The 21,294-nt window shown below is 41.9% G+C and overlaps 1 protein-coding gene across 18 annotated transcripts in view; it reads right to left on the bottom strand.

The window, feature by feature from the left end:
* GRIP1 (glutamate receptor interacting protein 1) overlaps positions 1-21,294 on the bottom strand; it is an 859,437-nt gene that overhangs the window by 16,413 nt on the left and 821,730 nt on the right. For all 18 annotated transcript variants that reach the window (XM_069764654.1, XM_069764651.1, XM_069764661.1 and 15 more), the window contains 3 exons: positions 19,052-19,191; positions 14,308-14,493; positions 8,666-8,822 (listed from right to left, as the gene is read on the bottom strand). In XM_069764654.1, the coding sequence (XP_069620755.1) occupies positions 8,666-8,822; positions 14,308-14,493; positions 19,052-19,191 (483 nt within the window). The remainder of the gene's footprint in view (positions 1-8,665; positions 8,823-14,307; positions 14,494-19,051; positions 19,192-21,294) is intronic.

Here is a 21,294-nt window from a genome sequence, read left to right as displayed (position 1 = left end):
AGTCTCTTTTCTCAGCTCTATGTAGAAACAGGAAGTCTATTTACCAAACATAAATAATTCCCCTCTTTAACTCCTTACGCAGCTGCTCCCTCTTCCTCCTGTCAGGGACATTTGCAGTGACTTAACACTCAAACAGATAAAATGTACCTTCTGTTTCTACACGGAGCTTAGAAGGATTCAGCTAGTCAGTTTTTAATCATGTGAAATAATAGACCTAATGGAAAAGAGATTAATTATCTGGGTAGAAGGGCAAAATGAGCAATTGTAAGTATACAGTGCTGTATAACATGATGACTTAAATATTTAAGAGGATAAAAACTTTGAGAGGAGGAGTACTTCTTTAAAGGGAATCTATCACTCCATCCTCCCTCCCCCCGGGACATATATGACCTATTAATATGGGCATGCAGTTAATATGCGGCATACAGGTAGGACTAGTGTGACATTTCTATTAACGGTCTTGAGAAAAATTTTATATTCTTTCTTTATGTTAATGATTCCTTCCAGGCTCCGGGGCGTGTGGTGCCTGGAAGAAATCCCTGCCTCCTGTCTTCATTGAAATACTTACCCCCTCCCATCAGCGTCAATTATGGCCCTGGAATCCTGCGCCTGCATCCTGCACTCCCTCAGAAATACATACCTCATCCTCCCTTTTATGGGCACTGTATTCAGGGATCTTCTGTGCAGGTTCCGGCAACTTCTGCTCCACTGACCTCTGGTGTGCGCACTAATAAGGCGCTCTCCCCACTTCCTCCCTGCATAATCATCACCATGTACACATGGTTAAGAAATCAATAACAAAGACGGAATATAACATTTCTCAGCAACAAGACCATTAACATGAGGCATACAGGTAGGACTATTGTAACATTTCGATTATGTATGCTCATATTAATAGGTCATATACGTCCCGGTGGGGCGACAGATTCCCTTTAAGGCTATATGCAAACGTTGCAGATTTGACTGTGGAATTTTCTGTGCAGATTCTGCATTTCTTGGCAGAAAACGCAGGTCAGAATCTGCACCTTTTTTTTGGTTGCAGATTTTTGTGCAGATTTTTTCCTTTTTTTACCCCTGCAGATTTTTATGGAGTGGGTGCACAAAGAATTGACATGGTCCTTTTTTGAATCTGCTGAGTTTTCTGTGCAGATTTTTCCGCACCATTAGCACAGCATTTTTTTTGCCATTGATTTACATGGTACTGTAAATCACTTGCAGATCTGCAGCATTTCTGCGCGGAAAAAAAAAGCTGCAGATCTGCAGAAAATCTGCAACGTTTGCTAACACAGATGCATGGAAATCAGACTACAGGCTGCTATAGGGGGCAGTCTACTGTCTGAATTAGATATAGACTATCACAAAACTACATGTTGTCTACTAATAGGGAAGTTTCCTGAGGACTAGAATTCATTCAGCTGCAGTGTTTTACTGGTATGTTCCTAATGTTAGCACCATAGGGAATGGCTAGTATGCCTTTATGCCACAGATCAAGAATAAACCGACTCTTTAAAGCTTTTATTCATCATTTAAAAATGTGAAGCAAAAAGCAACAGAATTTACCTTCACAAAACTGCAAACAGATTAAAAAGGCTTACTCACAGCTAAAAAAAATGCTGTAAATTGCAAATTTCACATTATTTAGGCGGTAATAAATTCTGCTGGCAACGAAGACATGCAGCTGGCAAAGTCCTGCAATGCAGATTGCTTCTGCTGTTCAGAAAGGTTCTGCGCTTTTCCCGACATTGTACTAAAGGTGATTAACATGTAGAGGGCACCGATATCGGCCATATAAATGTAACATAGACTTAAAGTGGGCAATTTCTTCTTTTTGTGAATAAAACTGCACAGCAGAATTATTGTAAACCAGGGTAAATGGACACCAATATCACGGGGTATTAAAAACAGAGAACAAGGTTAGAGGCCAGGTATTACTGTTAGGCCACAGTCACACATTCAGTATTTGGTCAGTATTTTACCTCAGTATTTGTAAGCCAAAACCAGGAGTGGGTGATAAATGCAGAAATGGCGACATGTTTCTATTTCTATTATACTTTTCCTCTGATTGTCCCACTCCTGATTTTGGCTTACAAATTCTGAGGTAAAAAACTCACCAAATACTGATAGTGTGAATGTGGCCTTATTTTATTCCCAGGGCTTCCCGTTCCAGGTATACGGCTTTTTATTTTTTATTTATTGCCAATTTATATGGTCCTTACCAAGGGAGTATTGCGTTAAGCTGCTCTGTATAAACTACCCTGCAAGTCATGCCTGCTTGGTAAAAATCATAAAAATTAGCAGCAAATATAGACACCATACTTTTAAACCGTTTGGTGGGTTTAAGAAAAAAACAAAAAAACAGATTACTCTAAGGAGCAGCGGGAATAATATAAGAGTAGTGATGAGCGAGTGTACTCGTTGCTTGAGTTTTCTCGAGCACGCTCGGGTGGTCTCCAAGTATTTGTAACTGCTCGGAGATTTAGTTTTTGTTGACGCAGCTGCATGATTTACAGCTACTAGCCAGCCTGAGTACATGTGGGAGTTGCCTGGTTGCTAGGGAATCCCCACACGTATTCAAGCTGTCTACCAGCTGTAAATCATGCAGCTGAGGCAACGAAAACTAAATCTCTGAGCAGTTACAAATACTCGGAGACCACCCGAGCGTCCTCGGGAAAACCCGAGCAACGAGTATACTCGCTCATCACTATATAAGAGCCTTCAAAGTTGACCTGTCAACAGGTCAAAAATAGCCAGTTTTTGTTATACCCACCTTTATGACCATTGTTTTATTGTGCCAATATAGCAAAGATGAAAAATGAAGCAACTATACAAATTGTTCTCACTGACATTTTCTTAGTGCTATATAGAAACTGCAGACACAAAACTATGTCGCCTAAATAATATTTGTAGAAAAAGCAGAGGACAATGCAAGTGAGTATAGATAGCTACAAGATCCAGACTACAACAAGTATGTTTGTAGTCTGTTACTATTGAGACACATATAGTTGGGGAAAAAGTGTTTGCCCCCTCCTGATTTATTGATCTTTTGCATTTTTGTCACACTTACATGTTTCAGATCACCAAACAAATGTAAATATAATACAAAGATAACACATGTAAACACAAAATGCAGTTTTTAAATGAAGGTTTTTATTATTAAGGGGAAAAGAAATCCAAACCTACAGGGCCCTGTGTGAAAAAGTGATTGCCTGTATGCCTGCCCCCCCTCACCGCCATTAAAAAATATAAATTAACTGTGGTTTATCACATCTTTGATAAGCGGAGTTCAAATTCCGAAAAACCAGAGAAAGACACATGGAGTACAAGTCCCAAATTGAAAAGGTAAAAATACACGTTTTTATTCAACAATATTTAGGAATACATAATCATAACAAATACAAAATGTACAGCAAGGAAAACTCTGGATAGCACTGAAAAATCAGAGCAGCGGCAGCCCCCATGAACCACTGATACTATTTAAACCTAAAGTGCCATTAGTGCACGTTAAAAGGTAATGATACCACCACAGCCGGAAATCTAAAAGTCAATCCCTATCACTTCCCCAGTGGGGTGCCGCTCATCCAAACGGCATGTGTCATAATCTAACCGGTCAGCAGCTCTTACCCATTCAGTCGGTACACAGGGGTCACCGCCGCAGCCCCTGTGTACCGACTGCGGCGGTGACCCCTGTGTACCGACTGAATGGGTAAGAGCTGCTGACCGGTTAGATTATGACACATGCCATTTGGATGAGCGGCACCCCACTGGGGGAGTGATAGGGATTGACTTTTAGATTTCCGGCTGTGGTGGTATCATTACCTTTTAACATGCACTAATGGCACTTTAGGTTTAAATAGTATCAGTGGTTCATGGGGGCTGCCGCTGCTCTGATTTTTCAGTGCTATCCAGAGTTTTCCTTGCTGTACATTTTGTATTTGTTATGATTATGTATTCCTAAATATTGTTGAATAAAAACGTGTATTTTTACCTTTTCAATTTGGGACTTGTACTCCGTGTGTCTTTCTCCGGTTTTTCTAAATATGTAATTGGAGTGTCCTTGATAACTATGATGGATCTCTAGTATGGGTATTTTCCCAATACACTACACTATGAGTGTGTGTGAGAGATCCAGAATATTGCTTTCCATTGTGGGATGCCTTTATTGAGTTCAAATTCCCTAGCGACACGCAGGCCTGATTACTGCCACAACTGTTCTCAATCAAGAAATCACTTAAATAGGACCTGCCTGACAACAGGAAGTAGACCAAACGATCTTCAATAGCCAGACACCATGCTGCAATATAAAGAAATTAGGTAGCAAATGAAAAAGTAAGTTATTGAGATCTGTAAGTCTGGAAAAGGTTATAAAGTCATTTCTCAAGCTTTGGGACCCCAGTGAACCACAGTGAGAGCCATTATCCACAAATGACAAAACATGGAAGAGTGGAGAACCTTCCCAGGAGTATCTGGCCAAACAAAATTTCCCAAGAGAGCAACAACGACTCATTCAAAAGGTCACAAAAGACCCCACAACAACAGCCAAAGAACTGCAGGCCTCACTTGCCTCAGTTAGGTCAGTGTTCATGACTCCACCATAAGAAAGACTGGGCAAAAGTGGCCTGCAAGGCAGAGTTGCAAGATGAAAACCACTGCTGAGCAATAAGAACATAAAGGCTTGGCTCAGTTTTGCCAGAAAAAAATCTTGATGATCCCAAAACTTTTCGGAGAATACTCTGTGGACTGACGAGACAACAGTTGAACTTTTTGGAAGGTGTATTTCCCATTACATCTGGTGTTGGAGTAACACAGTATTTCAGAAATGGAACATCATATCAACAGTAAAATGTGGTGGTGATGTAATGGTCTGTGGTTGTTTTGCTGCTTCAGGACCTGGAAGACTTGCAGTAGTAAATGGAACCATGAATTCTGCTGTCTATCAAAAAATCCTGAAGAAGAATGTCAGCCCATCCGTTTGTCACCTCAAGCTGAAGTACACTTGGGCTATGCAGTAGGACAATGATCCAAAACACACCTGCAAGTCCACCTATGAATGGCTTAAGAAAAACAAAATTAAGACTATAGAGTGGCCTAGTTAAAGGTAACCTGTCACCCCGTTTTTTGAGATTGAGCTATAAATACTGTTAAATAGGGCCTGCGCTGTGTGTTCCTATAGTGTATGTAGTGTACCCCGATTCCCCATGTATGCTGAGAAATAACTTACCAAAGTCGCCGTTTTCGCCTGTCAATCAGGCTGGTCAGGTCGGGAGGGCGTGGTGACATCGGTGGTTCTTCCTCAGCTTTACGTTGGTGGCGTAGTCGCGTAGTGGTGAAGACACAGCGCGCGATCTGCGCTGTAATCCCTTGCATCGGTGGGGGCGGCCATCTTCCTGGGGCCGCGCGTGCGCAGATCGAGTGCTCTGCTGCACGGGGCTTCAGGAAAATGGCCGCGGGATGCTGCGCGTGCGCATTAGAGATCGCGGCGGCCATTTCCCCAAAGCCGAGTTTGCATCTCGGCTTTGGGAAAATGGCCGCCGCGATCTCTAATGCGCACGCGCGGCATCCCGCGGCCATTTTCCTGAAGCCCCGTGCAGCAGAGCACTCGATCTGCGCACGCGCGGCCCCAGGAAGATGGCTGCCCCCACCGATGCAAGGGATTACAGCGCAGATCGCGCGCTGTGTCTTCACCACTACGCCACTACGCCACCAACGTAAAGCTGAGGAAGAACCACCGATGTCACCACGCCCTCCCGACCTGACCAGCCTGATTGACAGGCGAAAACGGCGACTTTGGTAAGTTATTTCTCAGCATACATGGGGAATCGGGGTACACTACATACACTATAGGAACACACAGCGCAGGCCCTATTTAACAGTATTTATAGCTCAATCTCAAAAAACGGGGTGACAGGCTCCCTTTAAAGTCCTCACCGTAATTCAATTAAGATGCTGTGGCATACTCAGTTCAAGGCAGTTCATGCTCAGAAACCCTCCAATGTGGCTGAATTACAACAATTCTGCAAAGATTAGTGGGCCAAAATTCCTCGAGTGTTGTAAAAGACTAATTGCCAGTTATCGCAAACGCTTGTTTGCAGTTGTTGCTGCTAAGGGTGGCCCAACCAGTTAAAGGGAATCTGTCACCCCAAAATTTGCCTATAAGCTAAGGCCACCGGCATCAGTGGCTTATTTACAGCATTCTGTTGAGGGCAGTGCAAAGTACTGCAATGCGCAGGCGCTGGGAAAGGTCAGAGAGGCCCGATGCCTGTGCACTGCATTACTTTGCCCTGCCCTCAACAGGGCAGACAATGTACGCCTGCACAGGAGCCGCGACAGGAAGAAAAGAAGAGGACATCATCGCATGAAGATGGGAGGCACCAGACCCGGACCGTGACGCCCATAGGACCGGACCGCACCTGGGTGAGTATAATATAACCTGTTTTTCTTATCTTGCAGGATACATCGGGGGCTTATCTACAGCATTACAGAATGCTGTAGGTAAGCCCTGATGCTGGTGGCCTTAGCTTATAGACAAATGTTGGGGTGACAGATTCCCTTTATAGGGGGCAATCACTCTTTCACACAGGGCCATGTAGGTTTGGATTTCTTTTTCCCTTAATAATAAAGACCTTCATTTAAAAACTGCATTTTGTGTTTACTTGTGTTATCATTGTCTAATATTTAAATTTGGTGATCTGAAACATCTAAGTGTGACAAACATGCAAAAAAATAGGAAATCAGGAAGGGGGCAAATACTTTCACACAACTGTAGGTCTGCATAGAATCTATAGGCAAAAAGAGCATTTGGGTTTTTTTTCACTCAAAAGCCATGGGATGGTAAAAATACATGGTTGTAAAAGTCATTATTTTAAGGGGAACCTGTAACGTCAAAAAGTGCTATGAACCTGCAGATATAGGGTTCATCTTCAGGTTAATAGCATTAGAAAGGTGCCCGGACGCTGTACTGGAAGCCCGGCTCCTGAAAGTTATCTATATTTCTCCCTGGAGCTGCTGGCTTCCAGCCATACAGACAGTTTGACGTGGCTAAAGTCACCACTTAGGCTACTTTCACACTGGCGTTTTTTGCCATACGTCGCAATGTGTCGTTTAGGGGAAAAAACGCATCCTGCAAAGTTGTTTGCAGGATGCGTTTTTGCCCCATAGAGTAACATTACCGACGCATTGCGACATATTGTCACACGTCGCAACCGTCGTGAGACGGTTGCGCCGTGTTGTGGCGGACCGCCGGGAGCAAAAAACTTTAAATGTAACGTTTTTTGCTGCCGACGGACCTCTTTTTCTGACCGCGCATGCGCGGCCGGAACTCCGCCCCCACCTCCCCGCACCTCACAATGGGGCAGCAGATGCGCCGGAGAAATGCATCCGCTTCACCCATTGTGCGGCGCATCAAACGCTAGCGTCGGAATCTCGGTCCGACGCAATGCGACGGGCCGAACCCGACGCTAGTGTGAAAGTAGCCTTACAGTACAGAGTGGTGGCTCACAGCATGTGACAGCACCGACTGTTAGCCGGCTCTGCAGTGCATCAGTAAGGACTTATTTTAAATAACTTAAATGCTTATATTTGAGGGTAAATAATAGTTTTGCAATTGGCTCTCAATAATAATTTTGAACCAACTTGCTTTTACAAGCTTTTTTTTTTCAATTCCCCTTCAGACCATCAGTGGGCTGACTGATGAGTTCTCAGTTAACTCATTCTGCAGCCAGCAATAGACAAGGCAACACAGGTTCTATAAAAGGCTAGTGGTGAAACAGATTAAATTAAACCCATTTACAAACTGTATTCTTAGCACAAAATATATGCATGTAAATATAAAATGTCCTCAAAGGTGGACGACTCCATTAAGGAATGCATAACGTCTGATTTGGGGGGTATAGTCTGGTTTGCTGCAGTGACTTCCTAGCTTGCTGACCTACACAAGGTTGTGGCTGCAGCTTCCCTGACAATACGCCACTTTGCATTGCCGTCAGTGTAATAATCTCAAGGTAACCAGCAGAAATAGAAAGAAAATAAAAAGTAATGTTCAGAAATAATTGACCAGTGCCACATGATAAGTAGCATGCAGCGGGCCAGGATATATATATATATTTATATTATATCTATATATATATATATATATATCTATCTCTATCTATATATATCTATCTCTCTCTCTCTCTCTCTATATATATATATAGAGAGAGAGATAGATATATATAGATAGATATATATATACAGGACAAACTTGGCTTCCATCTATGCTGGGCATCAGTTCTCCACCATCATAGAGCTGCCACCCAGCAACCTGTCAGTGCCCTGGAGCAGCTTTCTATAGACTGGCAGCAGCATATGTAAAAATGGAACATGCACTAAAGCACTCAACTTGAACGCTTCTCCATAAGAATCAAGTTAATTTCTGCCAAATTTCATCACACAGAGCATTTTAATCTCCCTTTCTAGCATTTTTCACTTGATCTCAAATGAACTGTCAGAGCATTAAATTAAAAAAGGAAAACCTAAGAGTGCTCTAAATGTCAGCAGTAATTAAAAGGAGACGGTACGAGTATAAAATATGATGGCACCAGGAGATCTCTTCACACCTCTGGCAATGGATGGACTTGTTCTGTACATTGCTCACGTAAACCGCAATCATTAAGAAAAGAGCAGAACTTACCCACTGGTTGCTGGCCTTTCCCACTCATCATCACTAAGTCCTGTATCCTGAAAGTGATTATTGATTGGCCTATTCAATGGAGACAGACTGCCCTTCTGCTTTGGGTTTCTCCATTCAAATGCATTGAAACTGAATCCAGAGGCTTGAAAATTAGGTCCTGAAAAAGTCAGAGGAACCTGAAAACTGACAACTAGCATTTAAAATCTGTCATTTTCAAGACACATTAAAGGAGTATTTTAAAGTTTAGTTACGCAGCATGAAAATAAGCAAGTTTGCAATGGACTTCTTTTTCTATCTGTTATTCTCCTGCAATACCAGCTTTTATCTTTTATAGTGCACAGCTATTTTCCACTTTCCCGGCCTCCAGACCCTGCCAGAAAGTGCACCAATAGCAAAACAAGGAGCTGGGTACAGCAAATTCAGTAATGAAATGCAGTATATAATAAGCACAGTTGCTTAGGAGTCTTATATAGAGATATTCCTCTGCACATCATAATCAAATATGGAATAGAGTAGAAAAAAGTTCATAGAGAATGTTTAAGCTGATGAGAGCACATAGGTACCCACGATCCAGGCTGCCACAATGTACCCCTTAAGGGGTAAAGCCATATTAAAACATAATTAAAAAAGGGGTTGTCTCCACTACTTGGACAAATGCTTCACACCTATACTCACCCCCGATGCCGTTCCATTAATGATAGGTACTAAACACATAAAATGGCTGCTGGACGTAAGATAAGGGTCCTGCACAAACTGTATTCAAAATAGACCTCCAGTTGATGTAATAAACCATAACCCTCCGAACAACACATGTAAATCCAGATTCACTATATCCGAAAATGATAATAAATAAGTAGTAGAAAAAAATTGGTCATAGTTAAAGCTCACTGCATACATTAAAAAGAAACCCTATGATGCTTCAATGTGCCAGCAGTTAAATATATGTGTATAATAAGCATGTGCACAGCGACTAAAGGGTGCCAGGGTAGGTTCCCAAAAAGTACGGTAGCTAAATATAAAACAGAACCCGGCACTCAACTTTGTAGTGAGGTTTAGGTGATTTTATTCAATCCCAAATAAAAGCATTAAACTTTTCGGTCCGAACAGGAGACCTTCATCAGTTACTGTAGAAATATACAGAGATATATAACATATCGATTATAAAAAACGAGCAAAAAGAAAAACAGGACATAAGGCAAACAAAGTATATATAAGAAAATATACATGTATTTGGATATTTTCATTGCAGCGAATCAGTGAATAAAGATGGTGCTAGTATAGAAGAAAATATATCAAGGCACAATCAAAGTATATGGATAGAGACGACATACCGTACTAAGGGATATGGTATAATAAACAGTTATACCGAAGTCAAGGGGTGTAGTAGCGAAAAATGCCTATAACAAAAATCGGGTGCTTGAAGTTAGTGACAGTGAGCGGTCATGAGAGGTGGACTGGGTGGAGAAGGTGAGAACCTACCAATAGGCTATATTGCAGTCTGATATATATCATCTGCGCAGGGTGGATAAAAAATGTAATACAAATATGGGCCTGGTATAAGAGAAACAACATCCGCAATGTGTAAGAGAACGGGGGTTAACTTTTACCGTGAATGTTGCAGACGCGGCGTCCACTGCTGGTCTAAACCTCACTACAAAGTTGAGTGCCGGGTTCTGTTTTATATTTAGCAATTAAATATGAGCAGAGTCTACGCCTTAGTTACAAATGTATAGTGTGTATATTATATATAGCTGTTGGCACTTTGAAGCACAAGTTGCTTTTTTTGTTTTTTTTAGTGTATTCAGTGAACCTTATTCCTAGTGACATTGGCTGAATGTTTGGGGTCGTTGTCCTGCTGCAGAATAAATTTGAAGCCAGTAAGATGCCTCCCTGATGGTATTGCATGATAGTTAAGTATCTGCCTATATTTCTTAGCATTGCAGTCATCTTGACTAAATTCCCTAGTTTGTTTGTTGAAATGCAGTCTCAAATTTGCAAGGAACCTCCACCATGCTTCACTGTTGCCTGTAGTCACTCATCATTGAACCTCTCTCCATGCCATCAGCAAACAAACTACCTTTTGTTACAGCCAAATATCTCACAGATTAACATTTTAGTCTAGAGCATTTGATGCCTTTTATTTGAACCCCAGTTCAAATATTTTCATACATAGTTAATTCACTTATTTCCATGTAAAAGGTATCGTTTTTGCCTATAATTCTTCCTTGAAGACCCCTTCTGGCAAGACCTATCCGAACAATGTGTGTAGCTGGATCCCATTAGTTGCTGCTAGTTCTGAGCTAATGTAACTGCTGAACATGTTCTGATTTTCAACAGACGTAAGTATGATGTGTATTTCATCTGCTGCACTAGTTTTCTTTGGCCAACCACTGGGTCTACAGTCCACAACATTGCTCAAGTCTTGCTGGTCTTCAAAGTTGAGAAAGACAGATACTAATTCATCTTCCAACAGAATCAAGGAGGCATCCAATTGACTCCAAATTTATTCTGCAGTAGGATAATGACCCCAAACATTAAGCCAATGTCATTAAGAATTATCTTCAATGTACAGAAGATCAAGGAGTTCTGGAAGTGATATGATCCCAACATAGATAGCCTTGATCTCAACATCATTGAGATTCCTGCCTGGAATTAGATGAAGAGACAGAAGAATTTGCGACAACATCCACAGATCTGTTGTTAGTTCTCCAAGATGTTTGGAACAACCTTCCTGCGGAGTTCCTTCAAAAATTGTGTGCAAGTCTATGTAGAAGAATTGGTGCTTTTAATGATGTTTTGAATGCAAAAGAGTGGTCATACCAAATATTGATTTGATTCATATTTCTCCTCTGGCTTTTATTCATTCACTTTGGATTTTGTCAAAGGGCATATGTCAGCAGGTTTTTGCTAACTCATCTGAAAGCAGCATGATGTAGGAAAAGAGCTACTTATCACCGGAGGGGGTGGAGTCGGACTAGTGCTTGAGAGCTAGCTAGTCACAGCAATGATAAAGTCCTGATGAGAAAACCTTCATTGTAAGTAAACAACAGTATACAGCTTGATAAGAAATACATTCCTGAACTCTGTTTTAACCCCTACCTCATGCTCTCCTCAGATCACATAGCAAAAGCTGCCAACAGATTCCGCTTAATTTATAAAATAAACTAATACTTCTTTTCTTGAAAGCATTCTTACTTTGTAGCAGTCTTTTCAAACATGCCTAAAACTTTTGCACAGTGCTGTATGTACTTATTCCCTGCAAACTGTAATGATCACACAAGATATATATATATATATATATATATATATATATATATATATATATATATATATATAAGCTATTGAACCCGTTCTACGCCCGGGTGGCGAGCATTTATATTGGTATATGGTCTCCATCCTGGTATGTGCTGCTCCATCCTGCGTCCCCATCCTGTCATGAGATGCCCCCATCCTGTCATGTGCTGCTCCATCCTGCGTCCCCATCCTGTCATGTGCTGCACCCATCCTGCGCCCCCATTCTGTCATGTGCTGCTCCCATCCTGCGCCCCCATTCTGACATGTGCTGCACCCATCCTGCGCCTCCATTCTGACATGTGCTGCACCCATCCTGCGCCTCCATTCTGACATGTGCTGCACCCATCCTGCGCCTCCATTCTGACATGTGCTGCACCCATCCTGCGCCTCCATTCTGTCACTGGCTGCTCCCATCCTGCGGCCCCATCCTGTCATGTGCTGCTCCCATCCTGCGCCCCCGTTCTGTCATGTGCTGCTTCCATCCTGCGCCCCCATTCTGTCATGTGCTGCTCCCATCCTGCGCCCCCGTTCTGTCATGTGCTGCTTCCATCCTGCACCCCCGTTCTGTCATGTGCTGCTTCCATCCTGCACCCCCGTTCTGTCATGTGCTACTGCCATTCTGCGCCCCCGGTCTGTCATGTGCTGCTCTTATCCTGCGCCCCCGTTCTGTCATGTGCTGCTTCCATCCTGCACCCCCGTTCTATCATGTGCTGCTTCCATCCTGCACCCCCGTTCTGTCATGTGCTGCTGCCATCCTGCACCCCCGTTCTGTCATGTGCTGCTGCCATCCTGCACCCCCGTTCTGTCATGTGCTGCTCCCATCCTGCGCCCCCGTTCTGTCATGTGCTGCCCTATTCTGTCATGTGCTGCTCCCATCCTGCGCCCCCTTTCTGTCATGTGCTGCTGCCATCCTGCACCCCCGTTCTGTCATGTGCTGCCCTATTCTGTCATGTGCTGCTCCCATCCTGCGCCCCCGTTCTGTCATGTGCTGCTCCCATCCATATGCCCCATACGCTGCTCCATAAAAGGTTTATGACCCCCATCAGGTGGCGTAAGTAACAAATAGCTGTGGCATGAAGTGCCACAGCCTCATGGCACAGCAATTTGTTACTTACGCTACCTGATTCTTTTCCGGCGCCATTGTCTTGCTCCTCCTGGTATCGGAATCGGCGCCTGCGCAGTCCGCGCTTACCGACGCCAGAAAGCGTGGACTGCGCAGGCGCCGATTCAGGCACCAGGAGGAGCAAGACAATGGCGCTCGAAACGAATAGTGTAAGTAAAAACTTACTATGGCGGCGGATTATTTGCATAATCAGGGCGCAAATATGTAGACGGCATCCCTGTGCTCCCGACCCCTGCTCTCGGCGGCATTTTTTCTTTAATGTAACGCAGGAGCGTCGAGCCTGCGCAGTCTATTAAGGCTTCGGACAGAGTGACGCTCCCAGCGTTATATTATAGATATACTGTATATATATATATATATATATATATATATATATATATATATATATCACAGCTCTAAATTATATTCATTTACTTTTTATGAGCAAAAATATAAAAGTCAGTAGAAAATTGCCTATTCTAGCTACTCACTAAGGCAGAGGTCCCCAACGTTTCTGACCTTGAGAGCCACATTCAGCTCTGACAGAGGGTTGTGAGCCACATCCAGCCTTGAGAGAGGGTCGCGAGCCACATTTCAGCTGCCGCCCCCCTCACAGTAGTGCCAACTAAAGCCCCCATTACAGGCATAATAGTAACCAAAGCATTTCCACAAAAATCAACCACCCCAAAGCAGTATACAAAGATCCAGTCCAGGGGTTCCTACAATACTCCCCATTCAGTATTCTCCTATAAAGTACTCCCAAGACACTGTCACATCCGGCTTCAAACACCTCCTCTGACAGGTGGTGTCATCTTGTCTCCAGCGTACCATACTTAAATCATCTCAAAACCCCTAAGACCAGAATATGTGCAACCAGATCTGCTCTTCTGTGCAGGGCTGCTCACAAAATTCACCATTTTCAGATGTGCTCTTCATACCTGTTTGCTATAACTGGAGCTAATGCACCAAGCTGCCAGACAGCCGCGAGCCACATTTCATGGGACCGCGAGCCACATGTGGCTCCCGAGCTACAGGTTGGGGACCCCTGCACTAAGGAGTTACATTTGTTTATACATTTGTATGGTAAAAAAGGCTTCCAAATGCTGCAAATATGTCACCTGTGAACATACCCTTACTGATACTCATATTAGACAGTCTTCGAACAGTGACAATTATCAGTTTATGGTGGAGCCACAAGAATATTCCACCACATTTGTAGTTTACGCAAGTAACACAGATTATTTACCTTGACTACCGTAAGCGGTGTCCACAGCCGAGCCATCCCAGGACTCAACTGCACTGTCTACACTTGGCACAGTGGTGGAATAAATATCGGAAAGGTTGCTGGACTTCTGTGTAACTGGAGTGTCATCTTCAGCATCACAAAGCTCACTGATTCTTCCAGATGATGTAAATGCCTTCGGACTAGTATCTGAAAGTAATAAAAAAGGTGTTTTCTTTTTGCATAAACTTAAGGCATATGGGCACTTATTATGAATGTACTGTTTGGCTGTGGCAAGCAGGTAGATGGCAATAATAAAAACAGAAACTTAGGTTTAAGTGATGATCCTGCCCTGCGCCACTGATATGGTATTGTCAACTGCTTGCCAGGTATTGTGCATCTGTCCTGTTAATTATACTAGGACACACGCATGAGACCTGGCAAATGGTCAGCGGCAACTCTCATCTTCTCATGGAAACTGGGTAAACAAATATGGCTTTAGGCAATTAATTTTTGCCACATGAGAGGCAGTGACTGTTGTGGAGGGCCTAACCATAGCCTGAAATTAATTCTGCTCAATATTACTCATTATTAATATCACATTAATTATAATTATTTAATGCTAATATTACCGTAACTGTATCACTTAATATTGAGCTGAATTAAGTATGCTGACATTCCCCTATATAACGTAAGAACCCACACACTGCCCCCCTACATACAGTATGAGCCCCACATAACACTTGTATATACAGTATGAGCCCCCACATAGCCCCCTGTATACAGTGTGAGCCCCCGCTTAGTCTCTCTATACCGTAGAAGCCCACACATAATCCCCTGTATACAATATAAGCCTCCACATAGCCTCTCTATATACAACATGAGCCTTCACAAACCCCTATATACAGTATGAGGTGACACATATCCTCCTATATACAGTGTGAGCCAAACATAGTTTTCTCACAGTGCTCGCAGTGATCTCATTGAGGTCACCACAGTTCATGCCGCTCACAGTGAAATGTTCGAATGCAGCTACAATGACCAGCGGTGAACTCTATGATGTGACCACTCGTGATTGTAGCTGGTCTCGCAGCACCTCATTGTAGCCTGCTTTTCAGCCTGGACTGTCGCATCTTGGCACCGTCCAGGTTGTAAAGCAGTTATCGCTGAGATTGATTACGGCATGGGAAAGTATGTCAGACAGGTGAGTGATATGGTGATTTATAATTTTTCCTTTTTTTTTTTTTACAGGAGACAAGGGCTTCATTGGAATGGGTGTAAGGTGAGTATATGGATGTTTATTTTTTTCGGTCTTCTACAGGAGACGAGGGCTTCAATTGAACGGGGCATAAGGTGAGTATAATTGTGTTTTTCATTTTTAAATAAATGTGTTAAACAGGGTGTTTTGTATTATTTCTAATAAGGGACATTATTCTTGCTGTGTGTTTATTTGAAATATAACTATGGGGTTAGTAATGGACAGGCGTCTTATAAATGCTTCTCCATTACTAACCTGTGGGCTTGATGTCACCCAACAATACAGAGGTGACATAAACCCCACAAATATTAAACCCACTTGACACCGCCACAGGGCAAGTGGGAAGGGCGAGGCTAAGTGCCAGATTTTGCACATCTTATGGATGGGCCATTTCTGTAGTGGCCGAGGGCTGATGTTGGTAACCTTCTGGAGGGGTGTAATATCTCTGACCCCTTCTCAGGCTATTAATATCAACCCACAGCTGTCTGTTTAGCCTTTGCTGGTTTGAATTTATAGGGGGACCCTATGTAATTTTTTTTCAGGGGTCCTACTGAACTTCAACAGAGAAGGCTAAGCAAACAGTTGTGAGCTATTAATTAATAGCCTGGGAACCTTATGGGGTATTTTCCCTTGTCCCAGGTTATAACATCAGCCCCCAGCCATGGGCATTCCCTCTGCTAATTATGAAAAGTGCGCGGAAGCCCACATTGTTTTTTTAATTTATTTATTTTACACAGGAGGTACACAGCTGCTGCTGAATACAATTCCCATCATTGTCTCCTGGTTGCACTGAGATCAGCACGAGCAAGAGAAAATTATAAGAGCTGCCTTCAGCAGTCGGCCTATTTCAGGGACAATGCGTACTGTATCGCTTGTTTCCAGGCGCCAACAGTGTGCACGGGTGCAGCACACATTTTGTCAGTGCTGCACAAATTTTTTCTACATGTCTGCGGTTTTTCACAGAGACACATGGTCCGTGTGAAAAACCTGACATGTACACACCACCATTGAATACAATGGATGTTTTTATGTCCGTATTTGCGGTCCTTAAAAAATAGACCGCATACGGAGATACAAAATGGACATGTGAAGAAGGCCTTGGGATTTCACTGTATTTACACTCTCCACGCTGGTCACATGAATGCTCTATATGAAATTTGCATAGGAGATGATCATTCTGCTTTCTCTTCTGCTTCTCTCAATGGTTGGAAGTCAAAGAAGCAGAATAGAGACAAGTTGGCACATGATTGTCAGTACGCAAGTGTGAAAACAGCCGAATCCTAGCAATATTCTAACATTCCAAGATATTTTTTAATTTTTCAATGAAAAAAAGTTTGCAAAAGTGTTTTTTTTTCTAATGTTGGTGTGCAAAAGGACCTCCATCCGATTCTGATCTCCAATCTCTGTAGTTTGCTCAGTTCTATTCTGTGACATGTATCTTAAGACTGGGTCTGTTCCAATATCTAAGCAGTAAGTTCAGTTCTGTTCCCTTATCTATGAAGCTTGGTTCTGCTCCTTCTGCTCCTGTATCTATATAGGTAGCTTGGTTCTGTTGCCATATCTATGTAGTAAGATCGGTACTGTTCCCGTTTCTGTGTAAGAAGCTTGGTTCTGCTACCATATCTGTGTAGTAAACTTGGTACTGTTCCCATATTTATGTAGTAAGCTCAGTTCTGTTCCCATACTTATGTAGTAAGCCTGGTTCTGTTCAGGAATCTCTGTAGTAAGCTTTTGGTTCTGTTCCCATATTTATGCAGTGTGAAGGAAATATATAATCCATAAGGAAAAAGCATAACAGCAGTAATATAATTTAGTTGACAAAAGGGTGAAACTGGATATAGTTGCTGGAGGTGTCAAAGCTGGCACCTTAGCTCCTGGATGCTGAGCTTCAAGGGGGGTTAGCAAAAGCAGAATATTTCCTATTGTCTATATAGGGAGACAGAGGAGATTTGAAATGCCACAGTTTAGCCTGTCATCGACTTACAAACAGCATCCTTTAAAAGGGTCACACTGTAAATATGACCCTATGATCAAGACTATAAAAAGATGGGTGACACAAAGAGAAGTGTTCAAATGTGAGGGCAGCCTGGAAGGCTGATGTGCTCCATGATTCACTTCTCCTTCCCTCAGGACAACAGATAACTGTAGACTAAAACGTTAAGCTATTTCTGTTGTTTCTCCTTTTTATTTTATAACGGTTTTGCATGTGTGTGTGTCGTTTCATTTTTACCTTTTATATATATATATATATATATATATATATATATATATATATATTTATTGTAATCACTGTTTATTCTTATATTAAAGCCTAAAATCTTTAATAAGTTTGACCTTGTATGATCTAAAAGAATCCAATAGCCTTTCAGAGAGTGTGTGACCTTTTGACTGTCTGGCAGTAACATATTTTGGGGAGTCATCACCCCGTGTGTTTGATAAGTGGTGGCAGCAAGTTAAGAAACCAGGGTGTGTTGAATGTGTTGGGGTGTGAATTACGCTCACTTTTTGTAGCCTAAAACAGAGGTTGAGGGCTGAATTGAATGACTGGAGATAAATAATCCAGTGTAGGTGCACTCCATGTCATGTGGTGAAAATTGTGTACGTGACATGTAGTAAGCTTGATTCCTCTCTCGTATGAATTTAGAAAGCTTAGCTCTGTTCCTATGTCTACTGTATCTAGTAAGCTCTGCTATCTATGCTGTAAGCTAAGTTCTATTTTCTTATCTATGTAGTAAACTTGGTTCTATTTTCTTATATATCTAATAAGGTCGGTTCTGTTCCCGTATCTATGTAATAAACTTGGTTCTGTTCTTGAATAATAATCTTTATTTTTATATAGTGCTAACATATTCCGCAGCGCTTTACACTTTTGTACACATTATCCACGCTGTCCCCGATGGGGCTCGCAATCTAAATTCCCTATCAGTATATCTTTGGAGTGTGGGAGGAAACTGGAGAACCCGGAGGAAACCCACGCAACCACGGGGAGAACATACAAACTCCTTGCAGATGTTGTCTTTGGTGGGACTTGAACCCAGGACTCCAGCGCTACAAGGCATACATGTTGTAAGCTCCATTCTAATTCCGTATCTATGTACCAGTCACCATTATTTTTAAAGTGTGCTATCTCTGCTGCTTTGTTGCATTGGCCTGAGATAAGCAGGCTAAATATAGGCTGCCTCAATTTGTGAGCCAGGCTACAATTTGCCAGTCAGACCCTGGTTACAGGAGACTGTTTTTTTTTTACAAAATACACCCACAAACTGCTTCAATAAGTGACGTTGCTGTATAAATAGCAATGGGCTTTCTTTGGTAAGTTGTTTGGGTTTTCTTGCACATAATTTGGCATGGAAAATGTACATTTCGCATGCCAAAATTCTGGCAAAAAACTGTATATGAAGATACCCTAAAGGATCATGGTTTTACTCATGTAACTGCGTGTTGAACGTCTCTTTTTGATCCACATTGCAATGTAGGCTGTTGCACGCATTCCCCAATGATCTGGCTTACCATCTGTTTGCTTCTTGATTTTTAAAGTGACGGTTTCTCCTGCCATCTGCAGTAAATGAATAGCTTCACTCAAAGGTTTTCCTTTCAGACTGTTACAATTTATGGCTAGAATTCGATCCCCTATGTGGATTGCACCCGTTCTATAAAAAGAAAAACAGAAAATTAACTAGTGATGTAAAGTAGCACGTCTTTTTTAAACTTTAATCTAAAATAGAATAAAAAAGAACTTGCAATAGCATTTCTAAATCAGACTTTTTGTTCTTGAAGTAAAATCTTCATGTTAATGAGCGTAGAATGACTCATCACATTTATCAATTCATCACTTTAAATATGCCATTGTATGAATGCAAAGTGTTTTCTATTATGTCCAGCGCTAGCTCGCTGCCTGTAATATTATAATTGTGGATCTCTAAAATTATTAGCAGCAGATGAGCAAATAACAAGCTCTTAATATCTGTTCTCTACGAGTCTTGCAACAAAGAGCTCCATTGAAGCAATAGATAAAAGACGCAGGTCACAGCGATGTAAAGAACAAGAAGACCTGCACAAATGGATATGATGAGCTCCATAAATAACAGGAAAGTAAACATTCTTTTATGTTATCCTGATTCCAAACTCCTTACTAAACTAACAGATACACTAAGGGAAAGTAACAATGTTTAACAACTAGAAAAAACCCCCATAAAACGATATATACTTTATTAAATGACAAAAAATAGAAAAAGTAAGTATAAAAACCTACAAAAAACCCTATCTAATACATACAGTCCTCAAAAGGAAAGGACTATAATCCCCTACAAATAACCTTTATACACACTGGTAGAATACAAATAGCCTAATAGATGTGTGACGCAGCAATTCGTGATATAAGGAAGCAACTGTAAGGGTGAATAGATGTAGGTGAAAATGTCCCTACAGGCTATACAGAATATTATTAATGCCTACGCGCTGATCCTACCTAGGTGCGGAGGTTGGCACCCTAAGAAATGTCGAGAATGGCGCCCCCGCTCGTACGATGACTATCCCTGGTCTCCTATCCACTCCCTATAAGAGATAGGTATAGAAACAGAAGGCCAGATGGCTGTAAATAACTTGTGGAGATATGTGATCCCAATAATACAGGCCCTCCCCTCAAATGTGATGTGAGACCAAGGGATAGAACTATACACACATCAAGCGCAAGTATTATAGAACAAACAAAATGAATCTACCAGTGCTATAATTCAAGATACATAGCAAATGCTATAATACCAGATACACAGTAGATGCTCAGGACTGATTGAAAATAATACATGTATACCATATAGATAAATAGAGCCGCGCTACCACACGCTACCATAACGATAACCGCGCAGACAACATCTCCAAAAAACCTCTCGACGCTTCCCCCAAACAGAACTGGGTTCATCAGGAGAGACAAGATATCAACATGGCAGTGATGGATTGAAAAGATAGGGCTGCAGTTTTTTGGAGATGTTGTCTGCGCGGTTATCGTTATTCTGGCCACTACATCTGGATTGATCTTCAGCTGTGGACTATTTAATACAGTAGATGAGTATATCATTTTTGTCTTTACTGTGTTGTACATCAGCTGTATTGTTCACACTGTTGAAAGTATCTAGGTGTCATGTATCTAGATGTATGTGGTAGCGCGACTCTATTTATCTATATGGTATACATGTATTATTTTCAATCAGTCCTGAGCATCTACTGTGTATCTGGTATTATAGAATTTGCTATGTATCTTGAATTATAGCACTGGTAGATTCATTTTGTTTGTTCTATAATACTTGCGCTTGATGTGTGTATAGTTCTATCCCTTGGTCTCACATCACATTTGAGGGGAGGGCCTGTATTGTTGGGATCACATATCTCCACAAGTTATTTACAGCCATCGGGCCTTCTGTTTCTATACCTATCTCTTATAGGGAGTGGATAGGAGACCAGGGATAGTCATCGTAAGAGCGGGGGCGCCATTCTCGACATTTCTTAGGGTGCCAACCTCCGCACCTAGGTAGGATCAGCGCGTAGGCATTAATAATATTCTGTATAGCCTGTAGGGACATTTTCACCTACATCTATTCACCCTTACAGTTGCTTCCTTATATCATGAATTGCTGCGTCACACATCTATTAGGCTATTTGTATTCTACCAGTGTGTATAAAGGTTATTTGTAGGGGATTATAGTCCTTTCCTTTTGAGGACTGTATGTATTAGATAGGGGTTTTTGTAGGTTTTTATA

Source organism: Ranitomeya imitator, chromosome 4 (genome assembly GCF_032444005.1).
Source record: "Ranitomeya imitator isolate aRanImi1 chromosome 4, aRanImi1.pri, whole genome shotgun sequence".
NCBI classification, from domain to species: domain Eukaryota; kingdom Metazoa; phylum Chordata; class Amphibia; order Anura; family Dendrobatidae; genus Ranitomeya; species Ranitomeya imitator.
This window is presented reverse-complemented; position numbering and strand designations above follow the sequence as displayed.